At 36.5% G+C, this 17853-nt stretch overlaps 3 protein-coding genes and 1 long non-coding RNA gene across 6 annotated transcripts in view; 1 reads left to right on the top strand and 3 right to left on the bottom strand.

Annotated features, from left to right (window-relative positions):
* Positions 1-12233, bottom strand: part of LOC132797378 (histone deacetylase 4) — a 30431-nt gene extending 18198 nt beyond the window's left edge. For 2 of the 3 annotated variants that reach the window (XM_060809113.1, XM_060809111.1), the window contains exons 1-3: positions 11224-12233; positions 6460-6516; positions 606-715 (exon numbers count right to left, since the gene is read on the bottom strand). In XM_060809113.1, the coding sequence (XP_060665096.1) occupies positions 606-715; positions 6460-6493 (144 nt within the window). In that variant the 5' untranslated portion in view covers positions 6494-6516; positions 11224-12233. The remainder of the gene's footprint in view (positions 1-605; positions 716-6459; positions 6517-11223) is intronic. The other variant, XM_060809110.1, reaches the window with a different exon arrangement.
* Positions 6549-8273, top strand: LOC132796430 (uncharacterized). The gene is made up of 3 exons (XR_009633554.1): positions 6549-7233; positions 7303-7693; positions 7761-8273. It is a non-coding gene; the product is annotated as an uncharacterized LOC132796430 (long non-coding RNA).
* Positions 12234-12353: 120 nt separating the features above from the next.
* Positions 12354-13583, bottom strand: LOC132797381 (chorion class B protein M3A5). The gene is made up of 2 exons (XM_060809117.1): positions 13484-13583; positions 12354-13411 (listed from the first exon to the last, which is right to left on the bottom strand). The coding sequence occupies exons 1-2, from the start codon at positions 13493-13495 to the stop codon at positions 13085-13087; spliced, it is 339 nt and encodes a 112-aa protein (XP_060665100.1). The 5' UTR covers positions 13496-13583; the 3' UTR covers positions 12354-13084.
* A 3851-nt stretch (positions 13584-17434) lies between these two features.
* Positions 17435-17824, bottom strand: LOC132795982 (uncharacterized). The gene has a single exon (XM_060806967.1). It carries the CDS (start codon positions 17711-17713, stop codon positions 17501-17503), a length of 213 nt encoding a protein of 70 aa, XP_060662950.1. The 5' UTR covers positions 17714-17824; the 3' UTR covers positions 17435-17500.
* Positions 17825-17853: the final 29 nt, after the last annotated feature.

Here is a 17853-nt window from a genome sequence, read left to right as displayed (position 1 = left end):
AATAATGAAAAACGATGCGAACTGGAAGATGATGAAGAATTTACTCAATCTTCGCACCACAAAGCAAAGAAACTTCTGTATGGATAACAATGCAATGCAGTGGAAACGATTGACAGACAGATATGAAAAAGAAGAACAGTACAGGCGAACAGAGAGAGAAACAAAAGGCTCAGGTGGTTGGAAGACTGAAGAAAACGTTGCTGATGTGAATTGATTTATTTCCTATTTCGTGTTTCATCCAAGGAAAAAAAAATATCCAAAAGGAATAGATATTAGAAAAAGATATATAAACAATATTTCTTATTTCGTATAATATCCAATAAATAAAATGTTAAGAACGAAAAGATATGGGAAGAAGATATATCTAAACGATATTTCCTATTTCGTATTTGATCCAACCAAAAAATAATCAACAGGAATATATATGGGGAAAAGATATACAAATACTATTTCCTATTTTAAAAAGAATAGATATTGTAAGAAGATATATAAACCGTATTTCCTATTTCGTATTTCATTCAACAAAAAAAATGTGTAAGAGAAAAATATATAAGAACATATATAAACTATATACTATATGTTTTAAGGGATTATTTGCGACTCACCTCCAGGATCTGTTGATCAATGTCGACTTGATGAGGCTTAAAGTCGAGCGATAAACTGCTCGGCGTTATGCGCAAATGTCGCTCATCATTTCCGGCTTCCGGCGGCAGATCTGCAAGACAGACAGAAATGTAAACGATAACAGTGAATATAACGTCGTTTAGCAGGGTATTAACCGACTGGGGTTTCACAATGTTTGTTGTTGACAGCATCTCTTAATGAGATTATCAGCTCATTCCATCCACTAGTTGAGTTGCTTTCAATGTGGACGGCTCATTAAATTAATAGAAATTCAACAAGATTCCGGGTTTGAATTCCAATTATCGATAGCATCGAATAACAGTTAAATATCGAATATCTAGCTGGCTTTTAGCTGCCTAAAAATATCCCCTCACAAATGTGTTAATTCTTAATGTGATTGTAGCTATTCAATATGATTCATTTCTTTCATATCTAGTATTATATTAAATACAATAATTAATCGAAAACCGGATATATCAATAGAATAGTCGATTTTCCTGTTTCCCTTTATCTATTAAAATTAAAATGATTAGCGATAATGTTGCTTATACATTTTAATACCTTTCTTCAAGTATTTTATAAAACTGAAAACAGTCATCGATAGCCCCATATATCGATAAAGTGATAGATTTTCCTGTTTCCCTTCATCTATTCCACAGTGGAAATATAAAGTACACAGCCATTTAAATGATAATTAGCAACAATGGTATTTTAACTTTCTAGTAACTTCTAGTATTTTGTAAAATAAAAAACAGTTATCGATAACCCCATATATCGATCAGCTGTTGGATTTTTCTGCTTCCTTGCATCTATTCTATTCATCAATGTAAACAAAATGCACACATACATTCCAATAATGATTAGCGATAATCGTGTTTTAACTTTTGAGTGCCTTTTGTATACAATTTGAAATATATGTATGTATGTGCGTTAGCCGTATCGATAGCATCACCCCACCACATCGATACGTTGTTAACTATCCCAATTTGCAGCCGTATGGAAAAAAAAAAAACTGAATCCAATAAGAACCAAAAACGAAACTCAACGAACAAGATTGAGTAGACAGACACTCTACTGGATTTGGACTCTGTACGTGTGTGCGTATGCATGTGAGTGTGAGTGCGTGTGTGTGTGTGTGTGCGGGTGTGCGTGTTTCTTTGTGCGCTGTGCCTATTAGTTGATGATTATATAGATAAGGCCGCGCTTATCAGATGCTTTTCAAAAATACATCTAAAACGAATTTTAACATGTGCTTTGTGCTCTCTCTCTCTCTCTTTTCCACTCTTACTCTCTCGGCAAACCCGAGACGAACTAAGCCGACTCGCATTGGTATGTGTGTGTGTCTGTGTGGCTATTTTTAGTAACCTTGTAAAAGTTTACAACGATTACATGGCCCCGGCTCGAGCGCTTTTTTAGATAACCGCGCTCTCCCTGTGCTTCAATGCTTTTGCTGCTGCTGCTGCTGATGTGACCAAGCAACAGCGTGCACGTGACGACGGCAACAACGATGTCGACGTCAAAGTCGCACACAACGACAAAGGCCACACAACAGATCAGAGCAAAGCACAGCTAGCAACCAGTTCCGTTTGTGCCCCCCCTTTCCCACCTCCCACTCTACTTCAATACTCCACCTTCTGTTGCTACACGTTTTAGCATAGACTAACTAATTTGATTTGCTTTAGCGGCGCACAAACAAATGCCCAAAAAAAAAAAAAAAAAAAAAAAAAAAAAATATAAAAAAATTCCGCTACAGAAATGACGACGCGTCGCTGCTGTTAATGGACACAAGGCAAAGTGCAGTCAACATACATAAAGTGTTCATTGATAAACTGGCAGCGAGTCAATCGACTCGACACAACTCGACTCAATCTGTTGCTCTCTCTCCCACGCACTCACACTCTTTACGCTCTCTTTTGAGTAACTCTGTCTCGCTCGCACTTGCTCGATCAACAATTAGACATTCGCCTGGACTGGACTAATTGCGCGCACATTTATGACTAAGCAAAATGTCCAATTGGATTGCTGTTTTTGCCATTGCTGCTGCTGACAGCAACCCAAATACAACAACAATAGGCACAGGTCTGTACATCATCTGTCTCTTTCGAACAGTCGCGCAAGCAAAGCAAGTAAGGCAAAGTCTAGTTTTGGGCTGCTGAGAGAGCTGACTGTCTATATATAGCGAGAATAGCACAAAGCAAAAGCCAATACCAATAGTGGCAGAAACAAAAACAATATCCAACTACATACCTATGTATGTATGTATATGTAAGTATGTACATACATACACATGTATATACAGTATGTACAAATGCATGTGCATGAATCGCTCACACTTACACACTATCATAGAGAGCCATATTCATGTATGTGTGTATCTATGCAAAAGGCTGACCGAATAGGCCGTGACCTGTTGTTCTATATATAGCAGCTATTATAAATCGTGCATGGCTATAGGAGTATATATTTAGAAGCAGCAACATCGCCAGAATCAGCAATAGCAACAGCACCAACAAAAACAACAAAAAAAAAAACTCAGCGCAACTCGCAACGCGCACATTACACAAAACAAAACATAAAAAAAATTTAACGAAACACCCATAAAAGCATTGATATCGAATATAAAATACCCTATGCAGCACACGTTCGTATCAACTTCAAATACTTTCTAATTTTATTTAAAATATAATCATAATTATTAATATTAATCTGTAGTAACACCTTTGTTACGTCACGTTGAAATGTAATTGATTTGCCTAATATGTATACCCGCTCAGAGTCTCTGTAGGGTATTTGAAAATACATAACCAAACATGCAAACCATCAGTCAGCAAAAGAGAGAGAGAGGGAGAGCGAAAAGAGAGGCGAGTGAGAGAGCAAAGCTCAAAGAGAGTGTGCCAATAAGAGCGTCGTGCTTAAGCAACAGCTGCAGCTGATGTTTGCCTATGAGTGTGTATATAGGTGTGTGTGTGTGTGTGTGTGTGTGTGTGTGTGTGTGTGTGTGTGTATGTGTGTGTTAGTTGTGTGACACTTGTAAGCAATACACTGACTGCGCTTGCACTGGCTGCAGGTGCATGAAAGAGAGAGTGAATATGATTCTGCTGCTGCTGCTGGGGCTGCTGTCGCGACTGCAGTCAGCTGTTTGCATGAAGTTTGAAACGTGTGTCGCGTTGTCGCCAAGGTCAATTCTGTGTTGACATAGAAACCAACACCAACAACAAATCCCAGCACGTGTTTGGAACAAGCGTTATACAAAAAAAAAACAAAAGTACTACACTTTGAGATTGAAACTGAAATCCAATTGGAAATTGAAACGACATGACCAATTACATACATAAATATGCTTGTAATTCGCGGGAATTGGAGAAGTGAAGGGGGAGGGAGACATCAAATCGGTTAGGCAGAGGCAATAATAATAATAACAACAACAACAACACTAATAATAATAATAATATCAATAAGAACAACAGCAATAACCCGACCCACTTCTCTGCTTACTTTGTTTTGAGTGATAGCAAACGACATTTGTGTGCGTGCGCTCGCCCGCTCTGTGTGTGTGTGTGTGTGTATGTGTCGGAAAAAATTTCCAGCGCTGCGTCTAAAAATAGACTCACTTTGCGGCAATAGCAATTTGGGGGCCCCTGGGGCGGGCCATATATAATAAGTGGGCGTGGCTCGTTCAGTTTTGGCTTATGCCGAAGTTTTAGGTGGGAGCCCCCCCTGTCCAAATATGCGTGTGTGTGTGTGTGTGTGTGTGCGTCTGTAAGCAAAACACTCCCGCTCTAGATGTATACGGTATACATACATACATGTATGTGTGTATTTGTGTGTCTGTGTTTCACCTTGACAAATGCAAAGCCAAAAAGCAACAGCAGCACAAAACAACAACAACGCAGTTTAGAAATGATTACACATACAAACGCAAATACACACAGACACAAACACAAACACACACACATAGAAATCAAATGGCAGGAGAAGTAACTGGACAGTGAAGCGAGTTGAGTGTGTATGTGTGGTGGAAGGGGTGGGGAGGGGAGAGTGAGCTGAATGAGGATTGTGTGTTACAAATATTATACGATATATGTATAAAGATAATGAATTTATATAACGACACACACACACACACACACACACAAACGTTTACAAAATAGAGCCTTAATAGAATAAAAGCCAAGGAGTGGACAGTGGAGAGTAGTTGACCTTTGGCAGTGCGTGGGTCAAGGCGCAAGTCTTGTGCGTCTTACTAAAATGTGTAAGCCACATGTCAACAATTAGCCCCACTCCCCCACTCTCCACCCACCGGACAACTATCAACCACTTTACTGTGGAACAAAAGGATAAAATAACTTGAACAGATATTTGTATTAAATGACAGAGATAATGCCACAATGTGCTTTAGCCTTTATCCTTTCATCGTCTGCTTAATCATGGGTTTTCAGCAAGTACAGCACGCACTCTGTACAGTGAACCAATACAAACAAGTACTTTGCATAAATTCTAATGAATTGTCTAAATATGTATTTCTGTGTGCTTTTATTTTAGAGGTAAATTCAATTTTGCAAGTTCGCACTAGCGAATGACCACTGTACAAGCGCAGGTTGCATCGCCAAGCATTAAAAGCTTTCATATGCACACTCACACACACATACCTAGCATGAATGTTGTGGCCAAACCACGTGCCATTTAATAGAAGTAAGTGTGAGCGAGACAGATTGATTGAGAGTTTTGGGTTATATGCTTTCAATTGGTCATTGTATCAGCAGCTTCTGCACGTGGCTTCCATTTGTGTGTATAAATGTACGTGCAAGAGTGATTGCAAAATCAAGCAGGAGGAGAGAGGAAACGTGAAAGATGTGATTGAAACGAAAGAAGCGGAAGCAAAAGCAGAAGGACGCAATGAGAAAAAAAAGGGACGCTGGCGTTGACGTTGACGTACGCGTCGGCGTCGTCGTTACACATTTTCAAAGGCAAGTAAATTTTTGTTATGCTAAAAATAGAATAAAATCGATAAACGAATGTTGTGTTCGTGTGTTATTGTTGTTGTTGTTTTCGCTTTTGGTCATACAAACAAACAGACACAAAGGCAGCAAGGCAGGCAGGCGAGCGCCGGTAAAGAGAGACAGAACGAGCGAGAGCGAGAGAGAGTCTAAGTGTGTGAGGAGCAGATTATGAGCAAGGCCAAGCAAATTGTTATTGCACGTGCTTGGCATTGACAGTGGCAGCAGAGGCAGCGGCAGCAGCAGCCGAAGCTGAAAGCTGAAGCTTTAAGCTAGTCAGCGCACTAACTAACAAGCCACTTCCTTCATATGCATGCCCACATACACACACACGCACGCACACCTACAAAACCTAAGCACACTCTCGCACACATAAAAATGAATGCTCTCACTCTCGCTCTCGATTCACTCTCTGTCGCTGTCGCTGTCGCAGTCGCAGTCACAACCACTTGCTAGTCTTGTGCTTCTTCTTCGCTTTCTGTCACCCGACCATGGACAATGTTCTTGTTGTTTAGCCGCGCGCTGTCTCTGCCTGCTGCGTGCTGCTAATGCGGGCAGAGCTCCAAAGCCCAGCACAAAGGCAAAGGCAAAGGCAGTAAAACATTGAAACTGCTTTGGCAGCGCTTTTGTGTTCTTATTAACATTTATTTTTGGAAGTTGCACACACACACACACACACACAGTTGCACTCAATGTGCGTGTGTGTGTAAGCTTTTGTTTCTTCGTGTACATTTTGAGTTATGTATTCGATTACTATTACCCATCAAACCAAATCGACAAATGAGCTATCGACCACCCACCACACCACATTTAGCATATTATTATTTTATTTACTTACCATGTATTGGTATTCTATCGTCAGGACTAGACATTTTGCATGGAGGGGGGAGGAGTTCTGTAATGAGATATAAAGTGGAAATACTTAATTACTGTTCAAGGCTGATTGCTATCACAAAATGGATGGATTATTAACTCTCACTCGCTCACATACTATACACACACACACATACATATACACTATTCATACAAAAGTTGGACTTTCCATTCAAATAAATCTGTTTCAATAAACCCGAAATGAATCACTTTCCGAAACGCATTGAAAATATACGACATATATTTGTCATATTCATTGAAAAGAAATTCATTTACAAATATGTACATAATGTATAATGTATATATATATAAATATATATACGTATATATGTACATATATGGTTTAAGACAGATTAGGGCAGGCACAACAATGGACAACAACAATGGGAACGAAACTCAGAAACGCAGACGTCACAAACTGATAAGCAACAGCAGCAGCAATGAGTGAGCGAGAAAGCGAGAAGCAGACAAGGAACAAGAGAGACAGAGTCGGGTCTGTACTTCTTCTTGTTGTTAGGATTTCGGAAAATTTTCCGAATTGATAAGAGCATTTTTAAATACATTTTGCGAGCGATCCCTAGCATCAGATAGTATGCTATATATGCTATATATAAATACAATATGTTTACAACAAAATTCCCAAAATGCACTCAACAACGTCTGGAATTCGATATATGATATGAGTACGACTTTGAATACGACGAACATTAAAGAATCACTCCAATTATGATTTATCTATGTATGTATATATTTATATAACATTAAAATGAATTATAACCACAAATTATAATATCGTAATGTTTTCCAGAAGAATTTCGCTGGAATCTAGAATCACAAAAAGTTGAATGGAATCACGTGACTAACTGAAATGACGAAACTCATTCAAGAATAGATCAACAATATGATATTGTATCGAACATATCAATCTTATCATTCCATGCAAACAACGTCAAATTGTTTTGCCATATCAGATCTATGTTTTCATTTCTGTTTCTGTGGCATTTTTTTTTCGGTCTATTTTTAAAATTCCAGTTTAATGACTGTACTGTATAATAGTCGTAACTTCCAGTTGAGGAGGGGAGGAAATGGAAAATTTGCCAATGAAAGAGAAAATAAAAGAAAAGTATTTGAATTGGGCATTGCATGTGAATGCGAATGCGAATGTAATATGCATATGACTCAGCGGCCATTTGCAGCAGGTGAATAAATTGGGTCGCAGGTGCATTAAATGAATTCATCCAACTATATTCATAATTCAACGAATAGCGAGTGCCGACTCACTTTGTTGTTCTCGTCCCCTTGACCTTCAGTTGTTGTTGTGGCGCAAGGGAAACAAACAAAGTTTCACCAACCTCTCTCTCTCTCTCTCGCTCTATCCCAACTACCATATATATCATCCATAGTATCCACATCTACCACCCACTAATCACTCTCCAGCCCTTATCATTCTCCAGCCCTGGCCACCTTCATTCCACTCACACACACATGTACACACGCATACAATTTCCGTTCACTAATTACACAAACAAATAGCAAAGAAGCAAGTGAATAAAGAACAAAAATAAATATAATACACAATAAACAAAACAGACGCCAAAATGGCAGGCAAATTGAACAATAGAAACCAAATGGAATTTATCTACATATATGTGTGTATATTCATTATGCTTCTTCTTCTTCTTATTGAACATTCGAATATGGAAGAAAGCCGACTCTAATGATTGAAAATCAATGAAAATAATAATGTAATTAGAATTTCGTAGTGGGAATTGCATTAAAAAAAAAAAGATTGATATATGGCCACAAAATAAAGAAAATGGCAAATTACTAATCCATTTTGATAAGGACAAATCAACAGACAAATAGTGCATCAAAGATCGATGAAATTATCAATTAATATTTAATGCAATCAACAGTAAATGCAATACAATAATTGTGTGATTCAAGCATCTGTTAAAAAAAAAAGAAATATCGAGTTCAGTCGAATAGAAACTGCATCAAAAATTAATAAATCGTCGAACGGTAAATCGGTGAAAAGGTTAATTAATAAATAATCCAACTAACTACAGCAAGTGTAGATGCAACAACAAATCGCGTGTTTCAACTAGCTATTTATATTCTCTTCTTTTATGTGGTTTGATAAATGCATCAAAAATTAATTATAAATCGATGAAAATGCTAGTTAATAATTTATGTAATAACTTACAACAGCTTGTTGAGTAGGAAAGGTTATGAAATGCTTTCCCACTCTTGACATTTCCCTATTTCCTTATTCCCTAGGCTATTAATTCATTTGTTTAACTGTAAACAGTCAACAAAAAATCCGAATTTAGAAAACGAAATTCGTAAAACTATTTTTATGTACATTAGGATTATTAAATACTTAAATTATGATGTTTTTTTCTAGTTTGCATTTGTAACTAATTTCAAGTATTTTCAATATTATGGCAAAATATAACAAAAAGCACGAATTTAGAAAACGAATTTCGTAAAACTATTTTTATGTACTTTAGGATTATTAAATATGTACTTAAATTATGATTTTATTTTTATTTGTAATCGATTTCAAGTATTTTTAACATTATGGCAAAATATAAATAAAAAATGATCAAATTTTATTTAAATGTTATATAAATTCGAATTATCAAAGAATTTAATTAAAACAAAAATTCAAATTTAATCTATTTATAATGAATTTTAATTTTAATATATACTGGAAATTTAGTTTATTAATAGATAAGAATATATATGAAGAAAAACTCGCAAGTCTAAATAAAATGACTTAAATTATAGCGTACTTTTAATTCATATTATAAAAAAAGTTTATAATTTAAAAAAAGTATAATAAAAAATAAAACATTGAAATGTTGAAACGTGATGTATTCAAAAAAAAAATGTAATAAATAAAGTAAAATTAGCAACAACAAAAAAATTAGATCAAATTTACGTAACAAAGTTGTAAAAAGTATAAAAAAATGAAATAAAAATATAACACATTGGGATGTCCAAACATTAATAAACACTGAAAATTCGCGATAAACTTATTACAAGTAATTAATTATTAAGTAACCAAGTTGATTTTACTTAGGAAGTGATCACTGTACCGGGCATTTGCAATCGTGAAACGAAAACAATGGAATCGATCTCTAATGTTCAATTAAATGCAAATAGAGCTTTGGCATTTCATGCATTAATGTAGAAGAAGAACGTAGAAAATGTAATTTCAATATTCGATTCGTACAAGGATTTCCGGGAGGGGAATTTTGTATTTTTCGTAGCTTTTGCGTTTTTATAGTTTCTGCGTTTCAACATTGATATTTTTACTTTTTTTCGGAGGCAAAAGAAATTACAAATTTGTGTAACGCAATTGCACAAATGGAGGTGGGTAAGGGGGGCGTGGCAGACGAATTACAATAATTACACAAATTCAATTGAGTTAGTTTCGACAAATATTTATTTTTATGAACGCCGCGCTGTCGTGACGAATTTTCCAATGAAAACGCTTGACAAAATAAGTAAACAACAATAAAAACAATTGAAATAAAAAGCGCAACAAGCGGCAGCAACGCCAACTGCGACTGCGACGCTAGCGAAGCTGTGCGTAACGAAATGACAATAAGAGCCGATGCTTTTCTTCTTCCTTTTCTTCACGTTTCAGTAGCGCAGCCAGCGCCAACTGCGACTGCGACGTCGACGCATCCGCAGATTATGAGAGCAAACGAAGCAGCCCCCCAAAATGCGCGTCACTAGCATAAAAAGCAAACCAATTGTTGTTTTGCTTTGCTGTTAATTTGGCGCCGCTGTCTTTCCCCTTCTTACATATTTACACACACATACACAGAGATACACACACACACACGTCAATTGAAGAAATGCTGCGACGCTGACGTCCGTCAAAGCTTAAATGATGCGTTGTCGTTGCGTAGCTGACCAGCAAGAAAGAAAAGACAAAATAAAATAACGTTTCTATACCCGTTATGCGCACTACCCATAAAAGGGTATTCCAATTCCATGTGTCGTCAAAAATTAGTTTACAGCTTACGTCGGTAAAACATCACGTAGTGTTTTATACGAATATTACAAAAGTATATAGCGGGTATCACAGAGTTGAGCTGATTCTTTCGCTGCGGCTGCTGCGCCGCCGCCATCGTTTACTATGTTGTTGATAACTAAATGACAAAGTGAACCTAACCAGTTCAATGCGCTTTGCGTTGACGCTCTGCCACTGCCGACTGCTGATGCTGGAGGAGCTTTTGCGTGTGTGAGAGTATGTGTGTGTGTGCGTTGCCGGGCCAATGATGTCGATGGCAATGGCAACGTCGACTGCGCAGCTCCCAACTCCACATTACAAACTTTACTTCGACTACCAACAACAAGAACAACAAATACAGCATGAGGCGAAAAATCGCCAAATACATACACAACAACAACAGCAACAACAACAACAACAAGGCAGCACTTCATTTAGCACGCACACACTTGTTACATAAATAACGGCGAAATGAGTGTGAGTGGCAAAAATGAAAGAAAAGAAAATAACAACAAGACGAAAAAGAAGTCGTCGTCGTCGTTGTGCTGAACCTGAGCAACGACGGCTGTTCGCGCACACGCACACACACACATACATATGCACAGGCACACAAATGCCTGTGATCTAATAAGAATTTTTTGAATTGGACAAAATCATACAAGCATACATACATACGTGTATAGAAACAATCATACATACCTCTTCAAAGTGGCGCGAACTGCTCGTCGGGCCTATAAATGTTGTTGATTTTATTTTTGCTGCTGTTGTTGTTTTTTCTATTTGTTGTGTTTAATTCTGCTGCTGCCAACGCGCGCGACGACTCACACGCACACGAACGCACGCTTTTCCAAACTTGTATGTGTGTGTGTGTTGAACAAAAAAAACTTTTCACAATGCGAAAATTATTATAAAAAAAACACACACTCGCACACACACACGCACACAAAAATAAATACTCTGGCAAAAATAAAAGCAACACAGAAACTAAAGACAACGACTGCTCTCTCGCTCTTTCTTTCGCGTTCGCTCGGTGGCAACTAGAGGAGCTCACTTGTATATATGCATGTGTATGTGTGCGCACACAAACACACCAAAGCAGCGACGACGACGAATCCACGACTTTTTGTATTCGTTTGTATGAGTGCTGACTGTGTGTACGTTTAAAAGGTTTTTTTTTTACATTTTTTTTTTATTTTGTCACTTCACAATATTCACAAACAGATTCGCATTTTTAGTACTAGTAATATTATTAGTACTACCACAACTAAAATTGTACATATAAATGTATGTACATCTGCTGGTAATTTTATTTAATTTTAAATTTTTTTTTGTTTTATTTTGTTTCGCCCACAATTTGGTCAGCTTTTGGCTGGTATTTTTCACACTTGCTTTTTACCACTGCGACAATTGTTGTTGTTGCTGCTGCTGCTGTTGTTGTTGATACGGCTGCCACTTTACTACACGCGCAGCTCGTTGGTAAAATAACATAAAAAAAATGAAATAGAAACGCACACAAAAAAAAAACAACAACAAAAAGTTACCCAACACTAGTGCAACAACAGCTGTTCACACCAGTTTCTAGCTCGAACGAGACTCCTTTTCTAGCTCAATTGAATTTTTTGTGTCAATTTTATTTATTGAGCGAGGCAAAAGAAGAAACAACCGTCTCCGACCGACCTCTTTGTCGGACTTTTCAGACTATTTTTCTTAAAAAAAAGAGCTTAAAGCTATTTCATTTAACAGCTGTGTGCGCGTGTTACCACAAGCAAAATTGCTAAAATATACTGAAATATACCTAAAGATAGAAAGATAGATAGTGGCCACACTTCATGTGATCTGCGATGTATATTTTACAAAATTGTTGCATGTAGGCGCGTAATTTTAAGCAGCATGTTATTATTAGTTTTATTTTTTATTTAATGTATACTGGGTTTGAAACTGTTTTTCGAGAATAGCATATTTTAACAAATTGATAATCGAGTAACGGAATTTTTACCCGAATGAAGATGAAGCAAAGATTATTAAATGACTGCAGTTTGAAACTCAAGAATTACCAAAAAAGCACATCTGGTAATTTGTTGTATTTTATACCAAAATGGTATATTTTATGACGTTTACGATTTCACTATGCTTTCTCAATTACAATTTGAATTATTTTCGAAAACATCGATTTTGGTACGGCACAAGTTTTTTTACGAATCAATTGATCGTTTCTAAAGACGATCAACAAAAATGATGGAGCGACAACTATCAATTTTGAAGGAATCGACAATCGATAGCGTGTCATCAGTTTTGCTGCCCGTAATGTCATCGATTTCGAATACTAACCGAAGTGTTCGATTTTTGTATGGCGCCAATTCAAATACACGAGGTTTTTGTTAAGCGTTCAAAGGACATTTTGTTTATTCATAGCGTATGATATGAAACAGAAAAAAAAAAAAAAAAATTGAATTATTATTATTACTTATGCATTGTGATGGTGCAGCGATGAGCGTGGTGGGACGCAATTGTTGATAAAATGGAATGTTGTTACTCTTGTTGTGATTGTTGCTGGCTTCCCTTAATAGTAACCATAATGACCATGATGATAAGGATAGAAACTGGCATGATGGCCACCATAGTAGGGTGTGGCATGATGCACATACTCGAAGCCGCCATAATAGGGACTGGCAAAGCCATAGCCGCCATAATGACCATGTCCGTGTCCATAGCCGCCGCCATAGCCGTGTCCATAGTGACCATATCCAAAGCCATAGATGCCACGTTTCTCCGTCTTCTTCTCCCCCACCACCGATTCGACTTCAGCGTCCGGCGAGGATGCGGCGACTGGCTCCGCGATGGCAGCCAGGCAATGGGCCAGGCACATGGCAAAAATGATGAAAACGCACTGGGGAAATATAGGATAAGAAAATAGGTTTTCCCTTTTCCTTTTTTTTTTTTGGTTTTGCCAACTGCTTACCAGATACTTCATGTTGTTGGTTGATAAGGATAAGGAGCTGCTGCTGTTGCTGTTAACACGATTGTAGCTGAAGCTGATTTGTTGATTGTCTGGCAGCGTGTCAGGGCTTTTATAGTTATGCGAGAGGCCTGGGCCTGGGCCTGGGCCAATGTGCTTGCTACAGTTAACAATTATGCAAAAAGCCATCATAACAATAACAACAACGTCGATTGTTGCCGTGCATGACGGGGCTTCAATTTCAGCTCGAGCTGAAATCAAATATTGCTTATGCTCAGCTCGGAGCTGCTGCTGCTGCTGCAGCTCATCGACAGCGACGGCCCAAAAGGTCAGCAGCCAGACAGACAGACGGACGGACGGACGGACGGACGGACAGACAGACGGATGGTGAGCTTTGGGCCAACTTAGCCCGGTGGGCGTTGCAACTAACGTTTTTGTGGGCTTAGAACAACTCTAACAACTTGTCAGCGATTGCACAAAATGCTTGTTAAGTAATTGTTGCACTCTTAACGGAAGTTGTTGCAAGTTGTGTTTGGTTAGAGGGAGAAGGGATGCAATACGATCCACATTCATATGTTGACACAGTTAATGCGTTCCACACACACAACACAGATCAAATGACGCTTTCACTAGACATGCGATAGCTGGCTGGCTGGCAACATGTGTGTGCAACAGACGCATGCAACATGCAGCAGCAACAGCAATAGCAACAGCAACAGCAACACACGCGTTTAGGGGCGCGACTGGCAGCTCGTTGTGTGGCAAGTCAAATGGCAGAAACCCCGTGGGAAATGCATTTGTAATTTGCAAAACTTATTTATTCCACAATTGTTTTTGGCATTTTTAATTAAATCGACAGCAACAACAACAACAGCAACAACAATGGGGCAAACAATCAATTACAATAACAAAATAGCAAAAGCAGAGGCACGACTGAGATACCAATGATGTTATCACATGCTAAAAGCCCTCAACATATTCATGAACAAACTGCATTCAACTCTATAAATAGTAAATCGCGTAAGTTTCCAAACGCTTTCAAATAAGTTTTCGCAATATTTTCCCAAAACCATTTCGCACGACTTTTCGCTTAACCAAGATTTCAATATCAAACTGGATTTATTCATTAAACATATAAAAAAGTCGGTTTTTTTTTAAATTCTTAAAACTTTGGCAACAATTTGTCAGTTTTATTGGAAAACAACTTATTACAAAATTTCATCGGATTTAAATATTTAAAGTTGTTTTTTTCTAAATTTTCAAAAAATCTAACAAAATTTATGTATAATACAAAATATATACATTTTGTAATCTGAAAAGTAATTTTTATGTGTTTTTAAAACTTTGGCAACAATTTGTCAGTTTTATTTTAAAAGAATTGAATACAAAAATTAAAATAATTATAGAAAATATATTAAAGAATTTTTAATCAAAACATTCACAGTAAAAAAAAATAAACAAATATTAAGTTTTTTAATCAAAACATTCACAGTAAATAAAAATTAACAAATATTAAGTTTTCTTTTCTAAATTTTCAAAAAATGTAACAACGAAGAAAATAAAATTTTTAAAAGTTTGGCAACAATTATTATTATTATTATTATTTGATTATTATTATTATTATTATTATTATTATTATTATTATTATTATTATTATTATTATTATTATTATTATTATTATTATTATTATTATTATTATTATTATTATTATTATTATTATTATTATTATTATTATTATTATTATTATTATTATTATTATTATTATTATTTTTATTAGAATTTTTAATCGAAACATTCAAAATCGAAACTTTAACAAAACACTCTCAAAACTAGCGCAAAAATTGATCAGCTTTAACTTAATAGATAATATTGAAATTATTGTTCGTGCATAGATTGTAAAATTTTGAATATTTAATTAAACATTTACAATACAGAAAAAACATAAAATATTTAAAACAGGCTTTTTCTAAATTTTCAAAAAAAAAAAATGTTGCAAAATGTATGTAAAATATAATAAATAAATATAAAATATAATTTTCAATCAATTTTTAAATCTCAAAAATTATCATATTTAAATTAGAAAATATTCTTAAATTAGCTTCAAGCAATTGGCAGCTTAAATTTCAGAGTATTCTTTATAATTTTGTGACTAATATATTTTATTTTATTTAATTATTAAGAATTGAATTCCTATAGTCAAAGAATTAATTACAAATGCGCTTTAAAAAATATGTATTTAAATTTTAGTTTATTAATTTTATTATTATTGAATTCCTATAGTCATATTTCATAGAAAAATTCCCTAAGATTTAAATGAAAATGCGCTTCTAATGTGTTGTATAAATTTTATTTGTTTTCTTCAATATTTTCACATGGACTCCCCTTAGCATTAGTAGCCCAAATTACAGGGTATGCCATCAGGGTCTCATAATGCCCGAGGCACTATAACGATTCCAGTCAGATCGCTGTCAGATCATTGCAAATCCAATTGGAGAACGGGTGGAAGGAAAAGAGCGGAAACGCTTATCGAATCGATCCAAAGTGCACGACTTTACAATGTGCTTTTGCTCTCTCTCTCTGACGCACTCTCTATTGCCCAGAGGGAGCTTTGGGCGGATCAAGCTGCAGTCATCATCATCATCATCGTCATCATCATCAGCATAATAAAGGAAGAACGACCTTGACCGCAGTTGCAGTTGCAATCACAGTTGCAGCAGCCGCAGACGAAGGCGAAGCGATTGCGATAGCCAAGTTAAGCTAAGCTCAGCTAAGCCAAGCCTCTCTTCACGTAGTTAATTGTAATTGCTATTGTCAGCTATGAATGAGACTGAGGCAACGGCAACATTGTTGAATGAAGCATAGACAAGACTTTGGCAAATTGGCAACTTTATTTTATGATACTCAGCCGAAAGGGTAAAAAGGGGCATGATAACTTAGTGAGTCAAATCCGATCCATCGATATAGCGAAGTCGATTCAATTTTGTATAAGGTTCTACGCTTCCCTACCTAATTTGGCACCTTGAGTTTATCCTAATTTAAAAATTATGATAATAGGTTTTCCTTCCTAAAAAAATCGAAAATCTAAAAAAAAAAAAATTTCCATCAACAATTTATAATGCCTTTTGTATTGAGATGGGCTTCAAAATTATTTCTGCAGATGATTTAACAAATAGTTAACATAATTGTATATAAAGTTGCTTATGCTATTCTCGAAAAAAAAAAGATTTTCCTAAAATAGCAATTGATAATGGACGATAATTCCTTTTAAGAATTTGTATAAATTCATTTGTATGATAATACATTTAATACATGCTACAGAAAGTGATAAAGAAAGTCTTTGTAAATAATCTTTAAAATTGTTAAGCCACACTTTGCAGATAATCTTTTAAATACATACGTATTAAACTGAAACCCTTAGAATCTTGAGTGGTTCATTTAAATTTTCATTCATTCCGTTTAAAATCTGTGTATGAATTTTCAAAAACAAAAATATTAATGTTTTCTCGCCTGACAGAAATTTAAAATACTCTTACACTATAAATATGTAGATTAAACTAACTACCGGGTAGTTGATAGTTGGGCATACTCGCCCAACAAATGTGACCAAAAAGTGGGTGGGCACTGCTGCCATTGTCTCGGCGTTTGCTAATGTTTATACCACAATTGATATGGAAGACGCAGCTGCTGCTGCAACGAACGTTGCATCGAAGCTAATGCAAGAGGTTAATGCACGCGATGCGCTGCGCTGCGTTGCACAGCTCTGTGGCAAGCGGAAGTTGCCCAGTTTTGTTCAGCTGACTCTTTGCAAAATCACAGTCACGAGCAGCTTGACAAGATTATCGACAGACAGACTGCAACTGTGAACGATTTACGATCCACACAGTCACTAAGAGTACGCTCCAAGGTCTTACACAACAGCTGAATGGGAGATGGGAGATAAACAAAACATTAAACTATGCGTTCGCATTTATTTATTAACACTTAACAAACAATTGGTAATTGGTAGAGGTTTGCAGCCTCTCAATATTTCAGCTCCTTGGCCTTGTCGTGCGCTCCCTCGTCCAGCAGCTTCAGCTCTGCCTGCTGCTTTTCCGGCCGGATCACAGTGTAGTAATGATAATAGCGCATGCCGAGCATATATGTGCCATATAATGTGACGCCGATGCAGGCGTAGACGGCGCCGCGATGCAGCTTATCCAGCAGCGTATTCGCATTCAGCGGCTTCTTCTGCATTCTGTGCCAAATACTTTTCAATTGTCACTCAAAAAAAAATAAAGTACGACACAACTCGAGTTTTGTTTCGTGTGTTTATTTGGTGTTATGCAGCGTGTGTGGCCGCAGCACTGAAAATATACCACATGTGTTGAATGTTT

This window comes from Drosophila nasuta, chromosome X (assembly GCF_023558535.2).
Source record: "Drosophila nasuta strain 15112-1781.00 chromosome X, ASM2355853v1, whole genome shotgun sequence".
NCBI lineage: Eukaryota > Metazoa > Arthropoda > Insecta > Diptera > Drosophilidae > Drosophila > Drosophila nasuta.
This window is presented reverse-complemented; position numbering and strand designations above follow the sequence as displayed.